Source organism: Aulonocara stuartgranti, assembly GCF_965226115.1.
Source record: "Aulonocara stuartgranti genome assembly, chromosome: 7".
NCBI classification, from domain to species: domain Eukaryota; kingdom Metazoa; phylum Chordata; class Actinopteri; order Cichliformes; family Cichlidae; genus Aulonocara; species Aulonocara stuartgranti.
The window spans coordinates 40,785,216-40,798,278 of record NC_138945.1 but is presented as its reverse complement, the minus strand read 5'-3'; the positions used below and the strand labels follow the sequence as shown (position 1 = coordinate 40,798,278).

At 44.0% G+C, this 13,063-nt stretch overlaps 1 protein-coding gene across 1 annotated transcript in view; it reads right to left on the bottom strand.

The window, feature by feature from the left end:
• Positions 1 to 13,063, bottom strand: part of gfra2b (GDNF family receptor alpha 2b) — a 165,877-nt gene that overhangs the window by 43,802 nt on the left and 109,012 nt on the right. The window contains exon 4 of the mRNA XM_082542446.1: positions 5,022 to 5,221. Within this exon, the coding sequence (XP_082398572.1) occupies positions 5,022 to 5,221 (200 nt within the window). The remainder of the gene's footprint in view (positions 1 to 5,021; positions 5,222 to 13,063) is intronic.

Sequence of the window (13,063 nt, the reverse complement as noted above, 5' to 3'; positions counted from 1 at the left end):
CTCAGGTCTGATTGGATAGAAGTCTGTTCGAGAAGTCTGAGCGTCCTGTTCAACTGGTCTCTGAGCTCAGTTAACTGTTTCCTGTCAGGTGTGACTGAATCAAACAGGATGTTACCTTTTGCATTATTATAATTGCAGGGTCGTGACCTTACAATATAAAACGCCCTGAGGCAATACTGAAGCCGAAACCTGACGAGTCTAGAATTACTTCAGCTGTGATGTTTCCTGACACGCTCAGAGAGGCTGCTCTGGATCCTCACAGTAAAATCTGCTGCACTGAATCTGTGTTTGAGCATCTTCAGTGTCACTGACTCACAGTTGGTAAAAACTCCTCACTACTCTGAGCCGGGAGCAAAACTGGCAGTTTTTCTGCAGGTGTTTGGCTGTGGCCCGGTGATGAGGACACACAGACTTATTGGATTTTCCCAGGAGTCTGTGATCCATGGAGCCCAGGGGTGTTCATCTCAGCCTCGGAGCTGTGGAGCTGAATTTAGATGCTTTCTCAGGTGAAATATAACTGTATTAAAAAAGCATTTTAAATGCTGCACTTTTACTTGACTATTTTTAAAGATTTTATTCCAACAAACAGTTTGTGTAATTCTGCCACTGACGTAAAAGTGAAACCGAGGAGGAGGAACTTGAAACGTTAATAACCTTTTAGCCTTTAGAAAGCTTTTAGCATCACAGCCTGCGCAGCGCTGATACCATAACACCAGCTCTGCAGTCCAGGCGCTGTCACATCATCACCATCATCACCATCATCAGAGAGACCCTCGGACGGTTTAAACATGGAGGCCGTGAGGTTTGAGCCTCAGGTGCCACAAATGCTGTAAATGATGCTCAATCACTCTGAAGGGCGCTGAGACACGGGCAGCTGTCAGTGCTAGCTGTGTGCTTACTGCACACGTGCATATGTTTGTGCTGGTGGAGCATTTTTTTTAATGACATCATCTGACCAATAATATGGCTGCTATGAGGTTACTGTACTAAAAGATCATCTGAGAATAATTACATAATTTACACCTGCAGGTATTATGACCTGGTAAACAGATCAGTCTGTGAGTGAGTGCTGCATGCTCTCAATTTACATGAACTAGTTTCAGTCAGAGGCTCAGAAGGAAAAACGGTTATTTATTTAATTTTTATGTTGGCCTTATTGACAGATACAGTGAAGAACTGGCAGGAAAGCAGAGAGAGAGAGGGGAAAACATGCAGCAAAGGGCCGCGGGTCAGATTTGAACCTGGGCCGGCCGCTCTCAGCCGTACAGCACATGGGTGCCTGCTCAACGCACTGAGCTCAACTGCCACCCTGAGCAGTTATTGACGAATCAGAAAGTTGGAGGTTTGACCCCCTGCTACTGCAGTCTGTATGTTGAAGTACCGTTGGGCAAGATACTAAAGCCTGGTGCATCCATCCGAGTGAGTGTGAGTTAAACCACTTGTTTCAATACAGAAAACTGTGCCTGTGTGACCAGGAGGATGAGGCCTGAAGGACCTTCAGCATAAAACAGGGCTTATACTGTTTTATGCTGCCTATACTGAAAAAGGACAATTTTGACAAGACACAAATGAACAACTACAGGCCGATCTCAAATCTCCCATTTTTAAGTAAGATCATTGAAAAAGCAGTTTCTCAACAGCTCAATTACTTCTTAAAACAGAATAACTGCTATGATGCCTTCCAGTCGGGTTTTAGACAGAACCACAGCACTGAAACCGCTCTGACCAAAGTGTTTAATGACAAATGTCTGAATACAGACAGTGGAAAAATGTCAGTCTTAGTTTTACTGGAGCTCAGTGCAGCATTTGACACAGTTGACCACAACATATTACTCAAACGACTGGAGAACTGGGCAGGTCTTTCAGGAACTGTACTAAACTGGTTCAAAACATACTTAGAAAACAGGAAATACTTTGTATCAATAGGTAACTTCACATCTGAGCAGACAAGTATCACATGTGGAGTTCCCCAAGGTTCCATCTTGGGACCCCTTCTGTTTAACATTTACATGCTCCCACTGGCACAGATTATAAAGAACAACAAAATAAACTACCACAGCTATGCAGATGACACACAAATATATATCACAATGTCACCAGGAGACCGAGACCCTGTACAGGCTCTTGGTAAATGCATTGAGGAAATTAATGACTGGTTGTGTCACAATTTTCTTCAGCTAAACAAAAACAAAACTGAGGTAATAGTCTTTGGCGCCAAAGAAAAACGATTACAGGTCACCAGAGAACTTCAATCTATACACCTAAAAACCACAAACCAGGCGAGAAATTTGGGTGTAGTGATGGATGCAGACCTAAACTTAGAAAAACACATTAAGACAATAACAAAATCAGCTTACTATCACCTCAAGAATACAGTGGGGCAAAAAAGTATTTAGTCAGCCACCGATTGTGCAAGTTCCCCCACTTAAAATGATGACAGAGGTCAGTAATTTGCACCAGAGGTACACGTCAACTGTGAGAGACAGAATGTGAAAAAAAAGAAATCCATGAATTCACATGGTAGGATTTGTAAAGAATTTATTCGTAAATCAGGGTGGAAAATAAGTATTTGGTCAATAACAAAAATACAACTCAATACTTTGTAACATATCCTTTGTTGGCAATAACAGAGGTCAAACGTTTACTATAGGTCTTTACCAGGTTTGCACACACAGTAGCTGGTATTTTGGCCCATTCCTCCATGCAGATCTTCTCGAGAGCAGTGATGTTTTGGGGCTGTCGCCGAGCAACACGGACTTTCAACTCACTTTCAACAGATTTTCTATGGGGTTGAGGTCTGGAGACTGGCTAGGCCACTCCAGGACTTTCAAATGCTTCTTACGGAGCCACTCCTTTGTTGCCCGGGCGGTGTGTTTTGGATCATTGTCATGTTGGAAGACCCAGCCTCGTTTCATCTTCAAAGTTCTCACTGATGGAAGGAGGTTTTGGCTCAAAATCTCACGATACATGGCCCCATTCATTCTGTCCTTAACACGGATCAGTCGTCCTGTCCCCTTGGCAGAAAAACAGCCCCATAGCATGATGTTTCCACCCCCATGCTTCACAGTAGGTATGGTGTTCTTGGGATGCAACTCAGTATTCGTCTTCCTCCAAACACGACGAGTTGAGTTTATACCAAAAAGTTCTACTTTGGTTTCATCTGACCACATGACATTCTCCCAATCCTCTGCTGTATCATCCATGTGCTCTCTGGCAAACTTCAGACGGGCCTGGACATGCACTGGCTTCAGCAGCGGAACACGTCTGGCACTGCGGGATTTGATTCCCTGCCGTTGTAGTGTGTTACTGATGGTGACCTTTGTTACTTTGGTCCCAGCTCTCTGCAGGTCATTCACCAGGTCCCCCCGTGTGGTTCTGGGATCTTTGCTCACCGTTCTCATGATCATTTTGACCCCACGGGATGAGATCTTGCGTGGAGCCCCAGATCGAGGGAGATTATCAGTGGTCTTGTATGTCTTCCATTTTCTGATGATTGCTCCCACAGTTGATTTTTTCACACCAAGCTGCTTGCCTATTGTAGATTCACTCTTCCCAGTCTGGTGCAGGTCTACAATACTTTTCCTGGTGTCCTTCGAAAGCTCTTTGGTCTTGGCCATGGCGGAGTTTGGAGTCTGACTGTTTGAGGCTGTGGACAGGTGTCTTTTATACAGATGATGAGTTCAAACAGGTGCCATTCATACAGGTAACGAGTGGGGGACAGAAAAGCTTCTTAAAGAGGACGTTACAGGTCTGTGAGAGCCAGAGATTTTCCTTGTTTGAGGTGACCAAATACTTATTTTCCACCCTAATTTACGAATAAATTCTTTACAAATCCTACCATGTGAATTCATGGATTTTTTTTTCACATTCTGTCTCTCACAGTTGAAGTGTACCTCTGGTGCAAATTACTGACCTCTGTCATCATTTTAAGTGGGGGAACTTGCACAATCGGTGGCTGACTAAATACTTTTTTGCCCCACTGTATATCAAGGATAAAAGATCTGATGTCTCAACAGGACCTGGAAAAACTAGTCCATGCATTCATCTTTAGTAGGCTTGATTACTGTAACAGCATCTTTACAGGTCTACCTAAAAAATCAGTCAGACAACTACAGCTCATTCAGAACGCTGCTGTTCGAGTCCTCACTAAGACCAAAAAAGTGGACCACATCAGTCCAGCACTGAGGTCTTTACACTGGCTGCCTGTCCATCAGAGGATAGACTTTAAAGTTCTGATGCTGGTCTATAAAGCTCTGAATGGTTTAGGACCAAAATACATCAGTGACCTCCTGACCCAGTATGAACCTTCCAGATCCCTCAGGTCATCTGGATCCGGTCTTTTATCAGTTCCCAGAGTCAGAACCAGACACGGAGAAGCTGCATTCAGCTTTTATGCTCCTTATATCTGGAACAAACTCCCAGAAAGCCTCAGATCAGCTGAAACACTCAATTTATTTAAATCCAGGTTGAAGACTCACCTATTCTCAGCTGCATTTGAATAAAGCACCAAATCCACACTTTTAAGCTTAAATTTCAAAACTAACATTTTAACTACTGATTTTATCTACTGTTCTGATTTTATCTGTTTTGATTTTATATACTGTTTTGTTTGTTTGTTTGCTTGTTTTAATCAATTTTAAATCATGCTTTTCATTTGTTTTTGTTTCTAATGTCTCTGTAAAGCACTTTGAATCACCTTGTTGTTGAATTGTGCTATACAAATAAACTTGCCTTGCCTTGCCTTATTAAGCATCCCCTGCCTGTGACCTGCAGCATGTACCTGCAGTCTGGGTCAGAGCTATGTTCCTTGTCTTTAAACCACCTCCCTGCTACATTTCCCACATTCCCTGCCTTTGACGCTGGAGCAGGATGCTGTTGTGGAGAGGTTCGGAGTTTGTTTTTTTTTATCTACGCTTTGTGAAAGTGTGAAATTAAGCTGAGCTTCGTGCAGCTGAGCTGAACGCTGGGCAGTTTTCTCACTGCTTCAGGATTTCCCCTCAAACTTGAGGCGCTGCACCCACCTTCTGACATCGCTTCCTGCTACACGGCTCCTGATAGCCCGCAGAGGGCTGCGGGGGCGTGGTCTTGCTGCAGATGGAGTTATAGGCAGATCGGAGACGTTTACACGTCTCGTTAAGGTTACAAGCCTTCGCCGCATCCAGACAGGGGTTACAGGGTTTCCCTGCCTCGGAGCAGGGGCTCATCTTGGTCAGAGATGAATCTGCAGAGAGAGAAGAGATAAAAGATAAATTAAAGAGACTCACACACGTCTTTGTGCCCGAGCTTGCACTAATTTGTGCACTTAATGAAATAATCTGCTGAAAGATAATTGAACGTTTTCAGAGAGCGACTTGACTTCAGCAAGGCTCCAATCAGCAAGGCTGTAATCACTCCACTCGCGGCACTCTCGCGTCTCCCAAAAGACACTTTTAGACTGAAAGCTTCGATTTCTGTTTTTATGATTAACCGTGTTTTTCTGCTTCTCCACTTACTTTGAAAAGTCCGAAGGCCGGAGGTCAAAGAAAAACAAAAACTCAGAGGAGGAACAGAAAGTCACCTTCGACAAAATAATAAGAACACTACTACAGCATACACCATTAAACAGGTGAATTTGAATAATAACTACAGAGAAGCTTCGCTTGTTGTAGAAAAGTGAACATTTCGCCTCCTGTCTATTCTGGCCGGGCTTGTCCTCCAGAGAGGAGGTTAGCCTGGGAACGCCTTGATGGTTCTGGATAAGCTGGAGGACGTGGTGAGAAGGAGGTCTGGGCTTCCCTGCTGCTGCCCCCGAGACCCAACTTCAGATCAGCAGAAGAAAATAAATGAATGATTTAATGTGTTATTTTAGATTTGAACTTTTATTGAAGTGGATGAACTAGCTTCAATAATGCACGGCGCATTGCTCAGTCACAGTTTTAATAACACGTGAACTTTTGTACTAACATGTTTTCATACAATATTTAACATTAGTTTATTTAAAGTGTTTTTCTGCCTTGCTGTCTGGAGTATAACATGTAATGTTGATAATGAAGCGGCATGGTTCATTGTTGAAGAATCTTTTTTTAGTAGACGAAGAAATTGGTCGCCAGGAACATCTCTGATTTATCTAACCTGCGATCTTTGTGTAAACCCAGTGACATGTTTGCACTGAATAACATATTAAAATCACACGAACGATGTGTGACTGATTGCTCCGTCAGCCCTCTAGCCTGCACCCGCATGCCCAATAATCACAGGATGAGAGCAGAGTGATCACAGATCACGTCCATCAACGTGATTGGACAGGTTAAAGGTCATCATTGTAACTGTGTTTCTTCCTAAAACAGAAAACTCTAAATACAAAGCTGAGATTTTATAAATGATATTTTTATCAGGATGTCTGAGTTGTTGTGATGAATTCAGATAAACTTAAATGAAGAAGAGCTGTCTTTGGTACGCTGTACGAGCTCATGTGACTAATCCTCTGTAATCCTGCGTAAACCACTTACTGCTTAAGTTTGCTCCATGAGTCAATCAGTCTGCATCCTTCTTCAAATATATAAAACGACTTTTATATATTGGACGTGTTTAATAGAGAGACTCAACATCCACACAGAAACATTTTAACAACTCAGACTGTGAAGAAAGAAAACCACACAAAACAGCAATCAGCGCCGCACACAGACCCACAAACAGACACAGAACATGCCTCCGTCAGTCAGGGCTCCCTGCTCTCAGAGCCAGCTCACTGTGACACAATCCTAAACAGCACAGCTGTCACGGTACTGGGTCATGTGACCCAGTGTTTGAGTTTTTATGTATATTTTTGTATTTATTTTCAGTCTAGTTAAATTCTAGGTTGCTGTTCAGGCCTTATTTCTTAGTTATTTCTGTCATCTCCGCCTGTACTCAGTCTCCCTGGTTCCTGCGTCTATGTTTCATGTCTATGCGGTTAAGTTCATGTCATGTTTTATCTCCATGTCTATGTCTCCGTGTTTCCTGTTTTATTTTGTAAGAGTCTGGTGTTCTTTGTTCATTGTAGTTAGTGTTTCTCTCCCCTGTATTGTCATTATGTTTCATTCGAGTCAGCTGTGTTCTCATGTGTCTCCACTTCCCCTGATCACCTCATGTGTGTATTTAAGTCCTCAGTCTTCCTTTGTTCGTTGTCGCGTTGTCTGTGTACTTCCCCTCTGGTCAAGTTAAGTGTTTTTCAGGATTCTGTGCAGTTCAGGTTTGCCATTTGGTTTCTGTTGTTTTTCATGCAGCCGCACGATGAGGTTCTGTGCAGGTCATGTCTGTTTCGTCATGCCATTTGGTTCACAGTTTCCATGCATCTGCACAGCATTCTGTTCACAGTGATCATAGTTATTCCTTACAGTCAGGTTAGTATTTTTCCAGTTTAGGTTTTTGGTTAGTTGCAGTCTGTCCCTGTTATGTTTTGTCTACTCCCTCCTGCATCAGCCCAAATAAAGGCTCTCTTTCAGTTTAAGTTCACTCCTGTCTCCTCGCCTGTGTTCGCGCCTGGGTCCACCACACACTCTCCACACGGTCTGCCCCCGCTGGCCGTGACAACAGCATCCACCTGCTCACATCCACCCAACAAACAGCAGCACAGAAGTCTGTTTTTCCTCCATCAACAACTTCAGCTCCATCAGTGCACTCACCATGTGACCTAATTAGGACTGTAACAGGAGGCAGTGTTTGTGGTTCTGTGTCCTGCAGCTGTGTTAGGGTTTAACAGTGAGCACGCTGCAGGAGCAGTGAAAGTGCTGTAGTCGTGTCCATGTCAGGTCTGAGTGCTGCAATCACATGTACCCACATGTGATTACATGTAATCACCTGCATTCACATGTACAGCGGTGCTGATTAGCATCTCCTGCCTGTGAGGCAGACTGCTCTGACCACCTTCGCTGTGCAGGACGTTTCTGATGAGCGCATGATACACAGGGACACGCCCAGACTGGCTGACCCTGGGTCAGCTGCTAACAGGCAAATAGTCTTAAGTGGAGCAGAAGCAGGCCGAAGGACTGGCGGCATGTCTGACAGGTCTCTGCTCACTGGCTACAGAACATTACAGGGACAGGGGGTCAGCTGACGGCCTGTGAGGTGCTGATTAAACGATATCATCAGCAACGTGGTAAGACACCATCAGCATCAGTGCAGCTTCTTTGTTAACGAGCTGAGTTTCATTGAGTCTGATCTGTTTTACCTGAGTGCTGATTAAATGTGACTGACAGGCTGAGGTTTCTTCTCATGAGCGGCTTCATCCAAATACTGAACATCCTGAGTTTAATGGGTTTAAATGAAGCGCTCCCTGATCATGACCTGCTCCGTTTTTCACTCATGGAATTTATCAGAGTGGCTTTGCATGATTCACAGTTAAGAATCATCCTTCTGTATCATCCTGTTTCCTGATGGCCAACGTCTGGAAGCCTACTGAGGGACAGGACACAGTGTGTGTGTTCATTTCTTTACATTTACTTTATGCCGCCAATGTGTTCTTAGACTTTAATTAAACACTGGCCACTTTATTAGTTACTCCTTGTTAGGATGTGGATGGGCTCTTTTCATTCAGAGCTGCTTTAACTCAACAAGCTGCTGGAAACGTTCCTCAGACTTTGTTCCATGGTATGACATCATCATGACATCACACAGTTTCTGCAGGTGTGTTGCTGCCTTTGTGATGAAGGTGAAGGTGCTCTGTTGGACTGAGTGCAGCGAACTTGTCATGTTCAGAAACCAGACTGTGTTGTAAGTCTGAGTTTCTTGTTCTTACTGACAGGAATGACACAATGTGGTCTCCTGCTGCTGCAGCCCATCTGCTTGAAGGTTCTTCTGTAGACGTTGGTTGTAATGAGTACCTTTCTATCAGCAGTCTGCTGTTTCTCTTCTGACCTCTGAGCTCAGCAGGGCGTTTCCTCCCAGAGAGCTGATGTCTGTGATGGTGGTTGGTGGTAAAATCGCAGCAGATTAGCAGATTGTGCAACACTCAGACCAACAACCACGCCGCCCTCAGGCCCTTAAAGCAACTTTCTTATCATTCTGATGCTCAGTTTGAACTCGTGCTGCGCCACTCTGCAGATTGGTGTATATCCAACGCCAGGTAAATACAGGGCCAGTACCACTGATACCGATGCCAATAGTGATATTTTTAACTATTTCTACAGGCAGCTGCTGTTGAGGAGCGCAGTGTGTCCTGATTTATGAGATGAACCATCATCAGGTTGCAAATTCTGAAGGCATTTTAAGTATCACTAAATCACTGTAACTTTTACTTTTAAAATAAGGAGTTAACACAGTAAAACACACCTTCCAGCTTTTATTTTGAAACTGAGCTGAATGTAGAGTTGTCTGGCTCAGCGTCTGTAGTTTAACTGTGCTGCAGGCTGTAAATAAAGCAGACAGTCAGCACAGACATGTTTCATAGCTCATGTTCGGGGTGTAGAATTTTATTTAAAAAATTACTTATTTAACACGCTTCAGTGAGCTGCACATAGAGGATAGAAACAAAGCATCGATCTGATACTATCGATACCTGGACGAGACCACCTCTAGTTTGAATTTCAGCATGTTTGCACACCTAAAGGCTCTGAGCTGCTGCCGTGCGATTGGCTGATTAGACATCAGTGTTAACGAGGGGTTGAACAGGTGTACCTAATAAAATGGGCGGTGATTATGTATTTAATGGTGTGCTCAGAGACTGGGTGGGTGGGTCGTGATGTTTGCGGCTCTACCTGCAGCAGCAGAGCTGAGCACATGTCTGTTGCCCTCCAACATGATCAGGATCTACAGAACAACGACACCTTCTCGTCTCCAGGGCTACGGTGAGATCCAATCAAGCGTGTGAATGTCACACCAGCATGTCGAGTGTGAACACACACGTGTGGACACCATTAAGTCTCAGCCTAACACATCCAATCACACAACTCCAATGGAAAAGACAGCTGTATCTGCGGCTCAGGGACAGATCATGAAGCGTGGCATCATGACATTTCCCTCAGTGTTTTAGCAAATTTACATCAGTGACTGACAACGCCTCCAGTGCTGAGCAGAGAAATCAAAGGCTTCCTGTGAGGCAGAAAACTGGGCACGATCAATGAAACCCCAGAAAAAATAATCTCATGCAGAGAATCCTCGAAGGAGCGGAGCCTCCAAACCTCAGAAATATGACTTAAATTGGCTTTTCCTCGGTGGAGGTATGAGCTCAGTGCGCCAGTTTCTTTGTTTACACAAAAACCATCAAGCTGAACCTCCTCAGGTTGAGAGCAGCACGGGACACCGGATGCAGATTCATCCACTCTGGAAGAGTGGGGGATGATGTCAATACTGCAATCTCAAATACCTAACATGCTGTGCGCTAAACCGAAACCTTTTAAAAGTCACTTCTTTTAAGATGATTCAAATTCATTAGGAAAAGGTGGAGGTGGTGGATTTTTAGGTAACAAATGGTCCCTGCAGGTCTTCAGCCTCAAAGCTGGGAACATTTATCTATATTACACCTTCAGACAACTTCACCTCCAACTCTGTCAGAGGTCCAGTTCCAGAAGGAAGTGACCTTGGATTTTCATATTTATGCCATCTAGCAAAAACCACTGTCAGTATTTTATACAGCAACAACATGCTTCTGCTTATCGCTGATGTCATTTGCTTCCATGAAGACCCTCAACCTGTGATTGCTGCTCAGATCTGCAGCTATGCAGCAGCATCGTTTCACCCTTTGAACTTCTGCACCGCGTCTGTGTCGATACGGCCGGAGTGAGCCGAGGTGATGGAGAGGACACCGCTGTGAGCTGCCATCACCTCTGACTGACACCTCACTAATTAAATATGAATGTGGTCACCATCAATGCACCTCTGCAGGGTCCTATCAGCATCTTCACACTGCATAAAACACACGCACACAGACGCAAACACACATACACAGACATACACACACGAACACACACACATAGTTACACGCACAGACACACACAAACAGACACACTCAGGCTCTCCGTGTGCTACACATGTAGAAGTTTACAGGATGGGATGCTCTCTGGTGGTTTAAAACATTTTATTATCAGTGACAGAGTCGGCCCTCATGGAACATGTTCTTCTTTGAGCTCAAACATCTACTGACAGAGTACAATACACACACACACACACACACACACACACACACACACACACACACACACACACACACAGACACAGACAGACACACACACACACAGACACACAGACAGACACACACACACTAGCCGTTGTGTGTTTCCAAGAAAGCTCGAGCTGTTGAGGTGTTGCTTTGTGGCTCCATGAAAGCAGAAAGTCGAGCCATCGTGAAGACGTCTTCACCACCCACACGTCTTTCAGGAAACATCACTCATACTTTGAGTTTTTTCTCACACTTGTTAAATCTGATGCAGAAAAATAAAAACCAGAAGAAAGGTTAAACCCAGATCTGTTCCAGGTGCTTCCCTAACTCTCCTGTCAAGCCCTAAAGACTGTGGAATCATTCACATGTGAAGGAGTCAGGATGAGTTATTTGGAGCGAGTTGTCGGTTACTTATAAAGACCAATCAAGTTGCATGGGGAAACTGGACATGTTATCCTGCAGGAGTATTGTTTTTTAATTGTTCTCATTGTTCTCTACTCTGCTTCTATTTTGTGCTTTTACTTGCTGGTCAGCTTGTGGTTTTGGTTCTAAGGGTCTTAGCTGAATATTTACCCCGACACCTCCACAGCAGCATGTCAGGCAAACCCAAACCCACAGCAGGCTGTTGCTGGTTTGGGTTTGCAGAGGCTTTAAGGTTTGGGCATTGCCCACCCACAGATGTACTGAAAACTGACTTCTGATGAGGAAAAGAATCAATGATAAGGTCCTTCGACAGAAACTGATAATGTTTGAGAGGGTGAAGAGGCAGAGATGCTGTGACTGAGTGATGCTGCTTCATGCATAAACTGCACAACAGCCAGCGTCCTACATTCCCAGCAGATGTCTCGCTCATGCTAATGATCTGCAGAAAGTTTTTGTTTTAAGCACTTTCCCCAAAAACTTTGTCTGCCCATCATCTGAGTGCAGAGAGTGAGTCGTCTGGAAATGATGGAGCCGTCCACCGTCGAGCACATCCAAACTTTTCACTTTATCTAACTGAGCAGAAAACGTTTGACAGGCAGAGAGAGGAGGTGGAGGTGGAAGAGAAGTACGCTGAATGCAGAGCGATGAGCTGTAACTCTGTTTGTCTCCAACAGCAAACTTTGATCATACTTTTGGGTTGGTAGATCTTTCTACCAGATCAATCATGAATGAGCTGACCGGGCTGGCAGAGCTGATGATGAGGATGTTTCAGAGCCTCCTGAAGGGATCAACGATGTTGGAGAGGGCTGCTGATTCACTCGAAGGCAATTGGGTAGGATGTTGTTGACTGTAGTAGATGATGTTGTGCACGGCCTCAGTGTCTCCAACTCTGTAAATGTCTTACCTCGGAGCAACTCCCTGAGACTCGTTCCTATTCTCATTAAAAATTAACACTTTAATTATCTGGCTGCACAGTTATTCACACAGCTACATGTCTGACTTATTTTGGAAGGTTGCTGCTTTGCCTGCTGATGGCGCTGAGCTGCAGATGTGACATGAAGTTGCTCTGATGCAAAAATAAACATTTGTATAAATTTGACTTTAATTTTCTCAAAATATTAAACTATACTATATCAATTGCTTTGATTTTGTTATTCATGCAAGTTTTTTGTTTTTTTATTCCATTAGATTCATTTCCTCATGAGGGGGCTTTGTGCTGTTGATAAAATTAGTCTGTCTTTGTCAGACGACATCTGTTCTCTGTTCTCTGTCACTGGTTCTCTTGTGGAAGACATACAGAACTTTTTGCAGTAAAGCAGAAGAAGAGCTGAAAGTTGATTGAAGTTCAGATAAAGGCAGTTAAAGGTACTGGGAGGTGCATGTTATGCAAAAAAACCTCTAAAATAAGTCTTTGTCCTTGAGCTGACAGCCACTTAAGGCCTAAAAGCCACTTCATCAGCGCGACATCAGCACCATTTAATAAGGTGAAAACAGATGACTGAGCCTACAACCAGGTGTTGGTCACAC